The sequence below is a fragment of the Ascidiella aspersa genome, chromosome 7, assembly GCF_963924565.1.
Source record: "Ascidiella aspersa chromosome 7, kaAscAspe10.2, whole genome shotgun sequence".
NCBI classification, from domain to species: Eukaryota; Metazoa; Chordata; class Ascidiacea; order Phlebobranchia; family Ascidiidae; genus Ascidiella; species Ascidiella aspersa.
In genome coordinates this window covers 6,874,070-6,886,969 of record NC_139453.1, presented here as the reverse complement: position 1 = coordinate 6,886,969, position 12,900 = coordinate 6,874,070, and the positions used below count along the sequence as shown (strand labels likewise).

General features: G+C 37.3%; 2 protein-coding genes across 2 annotated transcripts in view; one reads left to right on the top strand and one right to left on the bottom strand.

The window, feature by feature from the left end:
• LOC146137469 (cadherin-23-like) overlaps positions 1 to 7,467 on the top strand; it is a 72,797-nt gene extending 65,330 nt beyond the window's left edge. The window contains exons 39-45 of the mRNA XM_083394355.1: positions 3,554 to 3,714; positions 4,551 to 4,744; positions 5,351 to 5,481; positions 5,779 to 5,862; positions 6,425 to 6,494; positions 6,857 to 6,946; positions 7,363 to 7,467. Coding sequence (XP_083250481.1) covers positions 3,554 to 3,714; positions 4,551 to 4,744; positions 5,351 to 5,481; positions 5,779 to 5,862; positions 6,425 to 6,494; positions 6,857 to 6,946; positions 7,363 to 7,467 — 835 coding nt within the window. The remainder of the gene's footprint in view (positions 1 to 3,553; positions 3,715 to 4,550; positions 4,745 to 5,350; positions 5,482 to 5,778; positions 5,863 to 6,424; positions 6,495 to 6,856; positions 6,947 to 7,362) is intronic.
• Positions 7,468 to 8,622: 1,155 nt separating this feature from the next.
• Positions 8,623 to 12,276, bottom strand: LOC146137468 (uncharacterized). Its single transcript, XM_083394354.1, has 5 exons — positions 11,850 to 12,276; positions 10,287 to 10,388; positions 9,949 to 10,063; positions 9,835 to 9,876; positions 8,623 to 9,237 (listed from the first exon to the last, which is right to left on the bottom strand). Exons 1-5 carry the CDS (start codon positions 12,008 to 12,010, stop codon positions 8,623 to 8,625), a joined length of 1,035 nt encoding a protein of 344 aa, XP_083250480.1. The 5' UTR covers positions 12,011 to 12,276.
• Positions 12,277 to 12,900: the final 624 nt, after the last annotated feature.

Below are 12,900 nucleotides of genomic sequence, written 5' to 3'. Positions count from 1 at the left end.
TATATAAGAATAAAAATAGCTTAGCCAGTCAACATATCTTGTCGTCTATAGCTAATTACTTAGTCTTGTGAATCGATAGCTTTCTCATAACTTCCGCTTTATTTTTACAATTCTGCTCAATAACCATTCTACAAAGGGTAACTTGGCAAATACCATACCGGTAACTTGGCAAATACCATACCGGTAACTTGGCAAATACCATGCGATAACTTGGCAAATACCATACCGGTAACTTAGCAAATACCATGCGATAACTTGGCAAATACCATACCTACAGCGTTAGACGTTTTAAATCTCCTTACTGCTATAGTGTTTTCGGTTAAGGTTTTCAAGCTTACTACGAAATGACAATTACCTACACTTAAGCATTATAATCCTTCTTCTGCGATAGTGGTTTGCCGAGGTTTTAAAGTAAACAAGAATTATAGCACCTACTGAAAACAGTTTCGTGACCTGCATAGCGGCTGAGCGTCCATTTGTCAAACAAACGCGTCAAAGCACACGGCGCTGGCGATTTAAAATCATCAAAACATGCATCCGGTTACTCCATAAGGCCCAAAACATGTAAAGAAGGCTAATTCTATATAAAAGGAGTTGTTTAGAAAGCCTAAAAAACGCTGTATGACACTTGTTTTTGTTTTGAAAAGCTTGTAATGACAGCCTATTGCTAATGAATGAAGGCGAATATTTTAAAGGAGAATTGTTTACGCTTAGGAAAAACTACACGAACACGTGATTACCGGTACGTTAATGCCACAAACAAATGTAGTAAGGACATAAGTGGGTGTTTTTTTTATGCCTGGTAATTAGTTATATTCTATAATGGGAATGAAATAAAGGCGTTTTTCGTATTTGGAGAAAAATTGCCGTGGACCTGTTTGCAATGACAAACAAATTCTACGCTAAAGTGATGACTCAGCTGTTTTTTTCTATACAATTTTTGTTTCCTCGAAGGTAAAAAGCCGTTATTAGCTTTATTCGGCTAAGGCTGCTTAGCATTTTTATTGCTCACCAAAATATATTCATATCCGGAAAGAACGGCTAAAACAACATTTCAGTTTAACGGGATATCTTGGCAATACAAAGCCAAAACGTAGCGTTATAACGAGGCCAAACGTTTTGGCTTTGTATTGCTAATATATGTAATTTTTTGACAAATTGGCTCATAATTTTACAGTTACTTGTGTGCATTTAAAGCAATTCCATCTTCTTTAAAAAAAAAACAGCAAAACGTTTTAGGTGAAAGGTTATGTTTAGTTTTCAAAAGCCTCCAAATCTTATAAACCTGTTTTTGTACCTACTAAACTGCCAACATTGTTGCTTTATTAAGTTATATGAAAAATTGCCTAATAAGTGAACTGACACCACGTCAATACAAATGGCTGCTAACAGCTGCAACCCAAACTAGAACTACTAAACTCTGGACTCAATGCCAGGCCCTAAAAGGCTCCAACATGTTTAATTAAACCCTTGGCACCGCTCACATAGAAGTACAGTACAACAATGAAAAGTACTTTCAGGGCTAACCTTTTACCGGCATATTTCACATAAGTTTTATGAAAAGGCTTTTATGCCTTTGTAGCCCTGCTGCTAAAATATTAATTAGTCGCACTAGTGGATGAATAAGTCCCCGCTCATTGTTACGGCACAATCCACTGACAATCGACTTTCATCTCCACGTCTGTTGTTCAAACTGGGACTGCTGTTAGACTGGTTCTTGCCATATGGCTTCAAATAGGGCTGAAATTCGAGGACTTTTGCTGGTATGTTGCTCTCAGTTAGCGTGGATTTTTGCCGTCAGCTGGAAGTTTGCATTATGTACAATCCACCATTGTAACACGGGCTTATTTTTAAACATTAGTACGGTAATGCACTGTAAAGACCTACCTTTCCCCAGTCAAGTCATAAAGGTTAAGTCAACTTCAAGTCAAGTCCTTATCATAAAACTTTAAACTATTAAAACTCGTAAACTCGTTCGACTATATTAGGCATTTAAACCAAAGTTATTTGTCCAAAAGACTCCGGTCAAGCCATTTAAAATCAGTGACTTGAGTCATTATAACACTGACAATACCTGTATAATAAAATTCTACAGTTCTGCCAGTTGTTATCCACAGCACGTTTCTCTGTAAGGATAGAGTGTGTGCAGCCGAGCATAAGCCGACCCGTTTTGCATTCAAGCATATAGCGATGCCTATAGTGTCCACATTTAAAAGCAAACAAAAACCCAGTAACAATTAAAGGCGGAATGTAGCTGCACACTGAATGCTAAAACTCTATGAGCTACTTCTAGCTAGCAGTCCTTTCTAATACCAGCACTAGGCTGTTGCCGAACGTTATTCGATACGCACGTGGTAGTTCATAGGAAGGACGCTTCTGTTAAGTCATTTCCCTTCAATGTGCTAAAACAGTGGTCGTGTGCCTACTTAATGCAGGGGCTAATTAGCCTGGTAATGCACGTTTTGCAAGATGGCCCATTCTACGTCATGTAACCTTCAGCCGCAAATCGATAATCTTCAAAAAGACTAAGATTGTGTTTTACTTGCTTTTAGGGCGCAGGACTTTAAAACTTAGGCAATACAGTTATAAAGCCGTTTTATATAATGCTTTTAGTTATTTGGGAAACTTGCATTAATGACATGACTTTCAAGTTACCGCAAAAATCAGTTGTATAACTTACATTGAATTTAAGACCCTCTTTTCGCAGTTTGTAGTTTCTGTAACATTTGAATATTGTTTTTCTTTCATTTGTGGCACATAATTTAGGTTGAGGTGTAAACGACCAGTCTGTTGATACAGGCCCTTTAATGCAACCAGTACTATCTATCACTATCTCTTCAGAAAACTTTAACTGTATCATTTTAACCTACAGTCCTCCCAATAAAGCTAAACTAAGCAGCGCAGAACTTTTATAACACCTCTTTATTGCCTACCCTAGCCTGGCAACTATCACTCGGTAACGCAGCGCCAGACTAGACACGCCCTTGTTAAGCGCGGCTCTCAGCTGAAGTGCGTGACTGGCAGGCTGTATTCAAACACAGCGCGGCTTCGCGGGAAATTAATCGTTTCCAAAGCGACTGCTCCTGGTTGTCACCGCGCGGTTATTGTTATTAAATAATATTGTCGCTTGGCTATGCTAAAGATTAACTCTGCTGATTGGCTTAAGTCTGAGTGTACAAAAGGCGAAACATAATCGTATATTTTATTTACAAATTACTTAAGTTTAGATTTTTTACAGTTCAGTTTTTTACACTGATTTTCTGTTTTAGATAAGCTACATTTCATTTTCAGGTCAAAATAAATAAAAAACATTTCCCGATACGGAAAAGACATTTATGGTTTATTTCTGTACAGTGAACCAAAAGTACTTTTAAACTTTGCAGAAATTGGTCCTTATCTAAACGAAAGGTATACAAATAAGTACTAAATGATAATATTATGTTGATATTCAATCGGGTTAATTATCCAATTAAGATCAAAGTGAAACCAATTTTGACTCTAATTTGTTAAACGATCTAGTGCATTTCATCACTATTGTGTTTTATTTGTACAGACACTACACATTGAAGGTACAAGCTCGCGATTCTGCTAACTTAACAGCAACTGCAACAGTTCTCGTTGAAATCCAAGAAAAAAGTCGAAAGTTGAAATTCGTTTTCGACAGTCCGCCAGATGTCGTTGCCGAGCAGAGAGACAAATTTATCGGAATCCTGCGTACGTTAAAACTGCTGTGGTTGTTTTATGAACGATGTTTTTGAATTGTTTCTTTAGTTCTATTTTCCGAAAATATGTTAGTTACTTTCAATTTATTTATCATCCGTATATGTGCAGGTTTTGTAGATAAAAATATATTTCCAAAATAATGTAGAGGGGAATTCAAATTATAATCAAGTTAATATCGACACCAGTAATGCAAACTCCTTTTAACGTCTAGATAACCACTCGTTTCACGGCGAACCTCAGATATTTTTTATAAAAATAACAAAACAAAATTGTTGTATGTTATCTTACATGCAAAATCAATACGCTAAAATATTAGTACCACTTCTTGCACATAACTTTTGCAAAACGACACAATCATCCCTAAAAACTGAAAAATTGGTGATTGAATGAGAATCGAATCAACATCCTCCGGAATACGCGAGCACTGCTTTACCCAAGGCAGGGGTTCTTAATCTATGGTTCATGGACCCCTTGGGGGTACGCCACTAGTTTTACGGGGTTCCATGAAGGCCTGATTAAATATTACTGTATATCTAAGAAGTAATCAATTTTTCAAAGGAAAGAGTAAAACTTTTTGCACTGAAGGTATTTATATCCTTTTACACTTTCACATTTTTTGGACGTTAAAAGGAACATTTGTGACGTCTATTTGTAATGTGACGTCACTTTATGACCTTGCCTACCCAGATCCACACAAAGCTAAAATGTTTTTTAGGAAAAAAAAAGCCAAAAATGTATTTTATTTTTAGGGTGCGCTGTTATAAAAAGTATAAGAACCACTGACCTATAAGGCTACAACAAACAAATAAGCAAACATTCCTCTGCAGAAAACGCCACAGGCTCAATAGTCACCATCGATGACGTCCAGTTCCACGTCAACGCACAGAAAGAGCGTGACGTCACCCGCAGTGACGTCACAATACGCGTGTTCGGCGACGATCGTGACGTGAAAGGCATCGCCGTGAAGCTACAGCGCGGGTCGAGCGACCTGAAGCGACTCTTCAGCGACTTCTCTTTTCAGGTTTGTGACGCAGCATGTGACGTAACGATGACGTCACGGGTCTGATTTGTTTCGCAAATGCAAAAAACGGCCGCCAGATTTAATATACTAATATGTCGTTATGATCTGTAAAGATTTAAAATTGACAAAAGAGCCGTGCAAAACGTGGGCTTTTTCAGGATTAAAAGACAAATTTTTCTTTTGCTTGAAGATTCTTAGTTATCTTTATATCGCCAAGGATCCGACATTCTTAATCGAATGCCAATAAATCGAACAAAATGTATTTGAAATTATATTTACTTTAAAAGTTAAATTCAAGTAAAAAACGTTTAAACATCCGAAAAACCGAATTTGAAAATATATTTATTATAAATTTACAGTTTAATTGAAAAAGGTTTAAACATCCGACAAAACTTAATGTGTAATTATACTTGAAATAATTGTTAAATTCAATATAAAACAAGATTTCAGCATACGACATTTCTAGTCAATGTTATGTGATAAAAAGTTTATTGGATTAAAATAATCCAAAAATTTGGAAACAATAAATTCCAAAGTCGATTTGAAAGTAAGTTCTTGTTTCGTTGTCCTTTGTCTAACTTCTATGCCTTTGCCTGTTGTCGATAGGAGATCCAGACGACCAAGTACGTCACCAGCAGTGACGTCATGGCACTTCGCGTCGGCGTGTGTCTCATGGTTCTCCTGCTCGTAATCGTCCTCGTTATTTTCACGCTACTCTTTTTCCGCATGAGGCGCTCGTAAGTAGTTTGAATCATTTTCTCCGTTTTATTTCACCCGCATAATTTTATACCTATGGAAACGAAAACTTCGTCCAATGAGTAAATTGCATCGAATTTAAATAAACAAGAAAAAAAGAAAAGCGCTTTATGACTGCTAAATTATGTTGCATAATGTTGACTTTATCGCTCTTAACGTGACATTAAACGAAAACCTTTTATCGTTTTAGTTAATGTTTAGTAACTTTAATTGTATTGTGAGAAGCGCTGTCTGATTGGAATATTGTTAATTTTGTTTGCTTCTTGCAATTTGTTCAGATATGAAAAAGAGATTCAACTTCTAAAAGATCAATCAACTTCACGCGTTTCAATAGAAAACGTTCAAGAAGATTTACAACAAACGTAGGTCAAGTCTAATAGAGTCATTTTTATTCGATAAAGGCCGTAGTAAATCGCAGTGTGTAAACAAGTCCCAGTCAAGTCATTCGTGAAAAAACCTTTTAAGTCAAGTCCTTGTCGTAAAAAGTAAACGTTGAACTATTTAAATTGGCAAACTAGCTCGATTACGAGCAATAACTCAACTAAAAACACATAGCAATCGAATTGTTTTTTAAAGAAAAATTAAGATATATACCCGAAATTTGTAAAAATGTATGTAATTATGTAAAACAAGTCAAGTCATTTGACAACAGTGGCCTAAGTGCACATAAGTCTAGTCTTTGACTTCCACGGAAATTAATCTACTTTTTTTTCTTGATTGCAGACGTAGCATTCCCAAAGACCCAAGTTCGGAGAAATTTGAGTGAGTTCAGTTTTAAGTCACTTTGCTTTATCCTAAACTTTAGTTGTGATTAAAAAACTGACAAAACTGGCTTGTTTAACATTGTACGAAGAATCGTAAACAGTTGTGTTTTTATTTACATTATCAAGTGCATTTTTCCTAAACCCCATGTTTATGATTTAGGGAGGACGTTGTAAAGGGAGATCTCACAAATATGGGAGCGGATGCAAGAGTACGAAGAAGTTATACGGCGGTATGTCAAATTGATGCTGTTGTTATTGTTCTTGTTCATGAGTTGACGAACTTCCAAGTTGCAAAACGTTTCAGAAATAGCAACTTTCCAACGTTGTTTCCTTTTTTAGTTATGTGAAATTAAAAAAATGTTCGTTTGACACTATATATTATATTTAATTGTACTCTTACAAAAAAAGCAGTGAGCATACTTATCGGTCGTTTGACCTCACAACTTGATATGACGTCACAATTGTTTTTATTTTATTATTTTATTACCGGTACTCTTTTTAACCCTAAACTTATTTACAAACTATAGCGTATATATTTTGCCAAACTAAATCCGATTTTTTCGATTTAATTTTGTAAGATTTCTATTTTTAGGACTCTCCTGCGCTCGCGAGTTCCCTCTTGTGGTCACCTTCTGCGGTTCGAAGGTCACATCGGTCGATGGACGTCGGCAGGAACCTACAAGTGCAACAGGTGGCTATGACGTCAATAACATATGACGTCATAATGTTGATGTTTTTTATGATTTGCCGTAAAAATAATGCGCGGTTGCTATCTAACTTTAAAAGATACATGAATCACTCTCGAAACATGGTTGTGCATTCATGTTGTTGTTATGACAAAAAAAAATCATAAAAAAATTTAGTTTGTTTAAAAGTTTCGTAAACAACTTTGATAAATTGTTATGTTACACTCGATGATTAAAATAAGGTTGAAAAAAACAATAAAGTTACAAAAAACAACACAAAATTAGCAAAACCAATTAAAAACGAATGTTTTTTTTAAGTTGATGTTTGAAAGCTAGTTTGTGTGTTTTATAAACATCAATTTTAGTTAGAAACACCTTTAAACGTAACTCTTTTGTATTGTATACGTAACAGACCGGGACCCACGACGCGTTCGAGTATGACATCACACTGCACGCGACCGGTTGCGACAAACCCCTGACCCCCCTACATGGGTCAGACAGTGGGTCATCTTTCTAAGAACTTGTACAAATCAGTAAAACGTAAGTATTGCAGTGTTAAGAGGCCTGTAGCAATCCGCTTAATAAAAACGGTTTTCGGCTGAAATTCTACAAACCGTGGTTCCAAGCATATTTAAAAAAAATTTGAAAATCACAAAAAGAACTATTTGGAAGTATAAGTAACACTTTATCGCTAAAGCGCACATCTTGCCCAATTGGAGGCTCAAATTGTTTGACGAGAGCAAGTGGTCGCGTTGGAACATATTAAAAAAATGCACACAAGAGTCTAAAATTTGTCAAGATGATTTAACCCAAACTGTCTGAAATTGATTGCAGTGTAAATTTTAAGGTTGATAATTGAATAAATTGCAAAGCCAAAAGTTCGAGTAGATTTCGATGCGTGCTTGTATCATCTTCAGTAACTGGCTCGTATCGAAACGTCTTGATCAAGATAATGTCGATCTACTCTACCTTTTTGGCTTTGCAGTTCATTATCAAGCTACATTACAGATCCGTGCATTGTGTGCCCAGCTTTAAGTTTCGAAAAATCTATTGAAGCGCTTTAAACCAAATGCTCTGTTATTTTCATTTAACTTAAAAAAAGTCCTTCGTTGATTCCAGTTATTTATTGTGAAACGTGTCGCACATTATACGTGCAAATCGTTTTAAAATAAAGAAGATATATTTTGGGCAACAACAAGTACGGCCGTCTGATACCAAAAAACGTCACAACTATGATTACAAACTTAACATTTTTAGGAATTATCTTAACGTCAAAAACCCCTGGTTGGTCGCAAACCATAGTTAAAACATAATAATCAAAAGCAGCAGCTCCTCTGGTAATTGTAATTCTTCAATGTAAAGAAGGCGATTTGAATAGGTTGCCGAAACGTTGGTTAACATGTGCATTGTACAATTACCAGATGAGCTGTTTTTGATTATGGTTAAAATATCTTCACTAGTTTGGTATCGACTTTAAGATTGGACGAGTACCGACACTATATAACTTGGTGTCGGGTATTGGATCCGATCCAATAATATCGTATATCCCTATTTACATCCATCTATCAGGGTTTTAAATTGTTAACATTCGAACAACAACAAAAACTCAATTAAACTTCGCCACCACCGCCCCTTGGTCCAAAACCTTCATTAAACTTTCAACTTTCCACTGTTAAGTCGGACTGGACCCTGGTATCCTCACAACGATCGACTTTGTCGATTCCGGGGTCCGTTGGGTCCAAACGTGTTCCGGGGGCTGTAGGTGGGTCTGGGGTGCTGAGCGGAACCCCAGGCGGTCTCGGTTCCGCCCGGCCGGCCTGCTGCTATAGCAACGCGACTCAGCGTTGCCATGGGCAACGCGCCGACCCACGAAAGCAGTGTAATTGTTGCTGAACGCGTCATTGTTGGACCCGGGTCGGGCCTTGGCGTCGCTTTGGCGAGGGCCGTTACCATGGTGATTGTTGTTGTTGCTAGCAACGTTGCCATGGAAATTGCTGTTGTTGCTAGGCACGTTGCCATGGTAACCGAGCGGCGTGCCGTAACGCGCCAAAAGCCTGGGCGTCACCGACCCGCTGCGCCCCCTTGTGGTTTGTAGACACGGTTGAGCGCTCCTGACGTCACGCGTCACGCCCACGTGGGTTCTGACGTCACGCCCGCCGCTCACGACGCTTCTGACGTGATCCTGATGCTGCAGGCGAATGTTCTTGCCGCGCATTACAAGCCAAGAGTCGTTGTAGCTGTTGTTGTTGTTTCCATCGATGACGTCATTTCCGCCGATCCAGGTGTTCTGAAAAACTAGTTGTTAGAAAGAAACAGCGGCCGTATTAGGTTGTCTTCAAATTAAAATCTTAAATTGATTTGGAATGACAAGTGTATGATGTTTGTTGTCTTATTGAGACAAATGCGGGGGTAAGGTTTAGATCTCAGGAGAAATTTATTGGCGAGAGTTTCGAATTTTCTCTCGGAGGTTTTTCGTCCGCCCTTCGATTTTTTTCATAAAACTATTCCAAAGCGCTGATGTGAAAATGAAAAGGCTTAATAGCAGAAAAAAGTGATGTGGAGCATTTTTTGGTATTTATTCACAAAATAATGAAGTTGTAAAAGTTCTAGTACAAGGAAGCATATTCGGCGAAAGTAGTAATTAAAAGCGTTATTTAAAAAAAACGATTTCATAGCGACAACGCCTAAACGATTTTATTTGGTTGTTGGAGTTGCTTTTATGGATTTAGGATCAAAAAATGTGAACGATACAAGTTTAAAAAAATTCAACTTTTATCGTAAAAAAAATTGAACTTTATCGAAAAAGATAACAGTGTTTTTTTATGTTGTTCTGACTAAAAAAAATGCAAGTATATTAATTAGGCCACCAGCATAAATTACTCACCAGCATAACTCCTGGCTTCCCGCCATTGGACGATTTAAATTCCTGAACACAAAATTCGTTTTCGTTAAACCATCAAGCTCAAAACGTCCAACTTTATTATTTCAGTTCGCCTACCATCTGACGCGATCGCGCCAACGTGACGTCGTCGTCTCCACTTATGACGTCACCATCAATGCCGCTGCGAACGGCGGCTGTTGGCTCGGGGCTGGTCCGCGGCGCCGAGGGATGCCTAAAAGAAAAAAACACCCCTAACTGCGATTTGTTTCTTATAAATTGTGCGAATTTGTTGTGACGTAATAATTACGTACCAATAATTACGTCACGACGCCATTTGTGTTTAACAGGATTTTTTCTTATCTTTGTGCGAAACGATTTTTTGTGTACGATATGGCGTCGTCTGTTTTTATTTTTTCCACATTTTGTATATTTTTCGCGAGACGCGCCCTTCTTACGTTTTCTCGTCGCTCTTTGTGACGTCATCGTGGTTATTAAAGCGATCGGCGTGAATGAGTCGAATGAAAACCTGCAGTCGGTGGTTGTCGTTAGCCTTTCGCCTTGAGGAAAGAAAAAAAACAAATATATTTCAATTTTACGTGCAAAATTAGAAATTTAGCTTTTGGTAAAATATTCGACTTAATTCCAGCAGTTGAGTTGAGCATTTTCAGATTCGAACTAGGGAAGTTCGATTTCGGATATTTTATTCCAAAACCCGATATTTTTTGTTAAAAAAGTGTAATGGCTTCACAATGTTGCACTTAAGTCAGTGTTTTCAAACTTAAGTCACAGTTTTTTTTTAAACTGGACTTGATTTTTTGGGCAAATGACTTGGGTTGAAATGAAGTATTTTCAACAAGCATTTTTTGTAAAATTGAATTATTTATCCTAATTTTCGGACATAAAATAAATTGCTTGCTCTCTATTTCGTTTTTTAGTTAAGGTATTAATCATACTCGGTCAAGTTTATCCTATTTTAATAGCTTAACGTGTAACTTTTATGACAAGTACTTCAATTGAAAATGATTTGCTCATAGTATGACTGGACTGGTTATTTATTCGAAAAGACGTGATTTAAACTTAAGTTATTTTACAATTGGCTTGACTGAGACTTTCAAAATGACTTTTTGACAACACTGTGACTTCATTAATATTCCCAAACAAACAATATATATTCCATCAAACTTTTTCAGTTTGTAGGTTGACCTTTCAAAGTAAAAAATGCTACGTTAGATCACATTAAATTGGTATCGTATCAGCACCTACTACCAATTAGCATCGGGTGTCGGCTCCGATATTATTAGACATTCCTAATTGAACCGGGAAGTAAAACCCGTAAACCGTTGAGTGCTCATTAGGCGTGGATAAGTTGGCTTCTAGGGGTGGTTAAGTAAAGCATGATTGATTATAAAGTGTGTCTCGTCTTAATGTATTTTCATTAAAAACAGTTTTAGGTTGATAGTCAGCGTTGTAAATAAGTCATTTTTACAGTCCCAGTCAAGTGGTTTGTACAATAACTTAAGTCTTAAGTAAAGTGTTTGTGAATAAATAACGAGTCCAGTCATAACTAGAGCAAGTTAACTCAAAGTCAAGTCCTTGTAATACAAAATTTCCTAAATGGTAAACTTTTAAAATTAGCTAATCTGAATTACACTTCTAACTTAAAAACAACAAAACCGCAACATTTAGCAAGAAAATTGCTTTATTTAATAAACTAAATACCCCAATTTAAACTAATAACCCAATTTTTAACAAAATACTAATTGAAAACATTTATTTCAACCCAAGTCATTTGTTTAAAACAAGTCGAGTGATTTGAAATAGTGACTTAAATGCACTGAACCAAAGTCATTGACTTCTTTTTGATGCCTGACAGTTTAGATGTGCTTCAGCTTTTAAAACCGTTTTGATTACAAACTTCAAAGTTTCACCAAACCACAAGTCACAAAAAGCACTAAAACTAAAGTTATAGACTTCGTCCAAAAAATTGAACATGAAACACAAAAAAACACACATTTTACCTGAGCTGTCGCTGTATGTCCTTCTGCAGCTTGCTGTTGCGCGCTCGCGTCTGCTGTTGTGACGTCACAACGAGCTGGTTGGCCGATGTGGCCACCCTCCGGACCAGCAGGGCTTCATTTCGGTCCAGGGGCCGGTGGTTCCCCGGCACAACGGGCTCCATTCCGCGGCGCACCGACGAGTGGCTTTGGCCCGGATTTGGAGCACAACTTTCCAGCTTACACCACAAGTGCCTTGAACTGTGACTTCGCCTGAGGTTTTAAGTGCTTTTGAAGGAGACTAAACCTGCTGTGAGTGATTACAGCGGGCGCATACTGCCTGCCGCAATGTCACCTCAAGCACACTTTACTTTCGGTTTACAATCTATTTTTCCTGGTCCAAATTATTCTGGTCTTTGCGGAATGCCAGTACTTTTTAAACCCTTTCTTTAAAGCGTTTTCGCTTTTATAACTCTGAAATGAATCAAGTAAATTTTGAAAGTGAATTGGCACCGCAAATACAACGCCAGAATATTTTTTGGGTGCGATGTAAATCCAGTAAAATCATCATGCCTTAATCAGTTTTTAATTTAAAATGACAAAATGAATACCCGAAAATCATTATTTTTTGGGGGCGGGAAAACCCCAAAATCATTACTATTTTTTTTTGATAGGGAAAACCTGAAATACCAGAAATCGTTACTATTTTTTGGAGGCGGGAAAACCCCGAAATCGTTCCTATTTTTGAAGGACGGGAAAACCCCAAAATCGTTACTATTGTTTCAGGCGGGAAAACCCCAAAATCGTTACTGTTTTTTGGGGGCGGGAAAACCCCAAAATCGTTACTATTTTTTTCGATGGGGAAAACTCCAAAATCGTTACTATTTTTTCAGATGGGGAAAACCCCGAAATTGTGACAATTTTTTCAGGCGGGAAAACCCCAAAATCGTTACTATTTTTTCAGGCGGAAAAAACCCAAAATCGCAACTATTTTTTTTGATTGGGAAAACCTCAAAATCGTTACTATTTTTGGGGGGCGGGAAAACCCCAAAATCGTTACTATTTTTTTGAATTG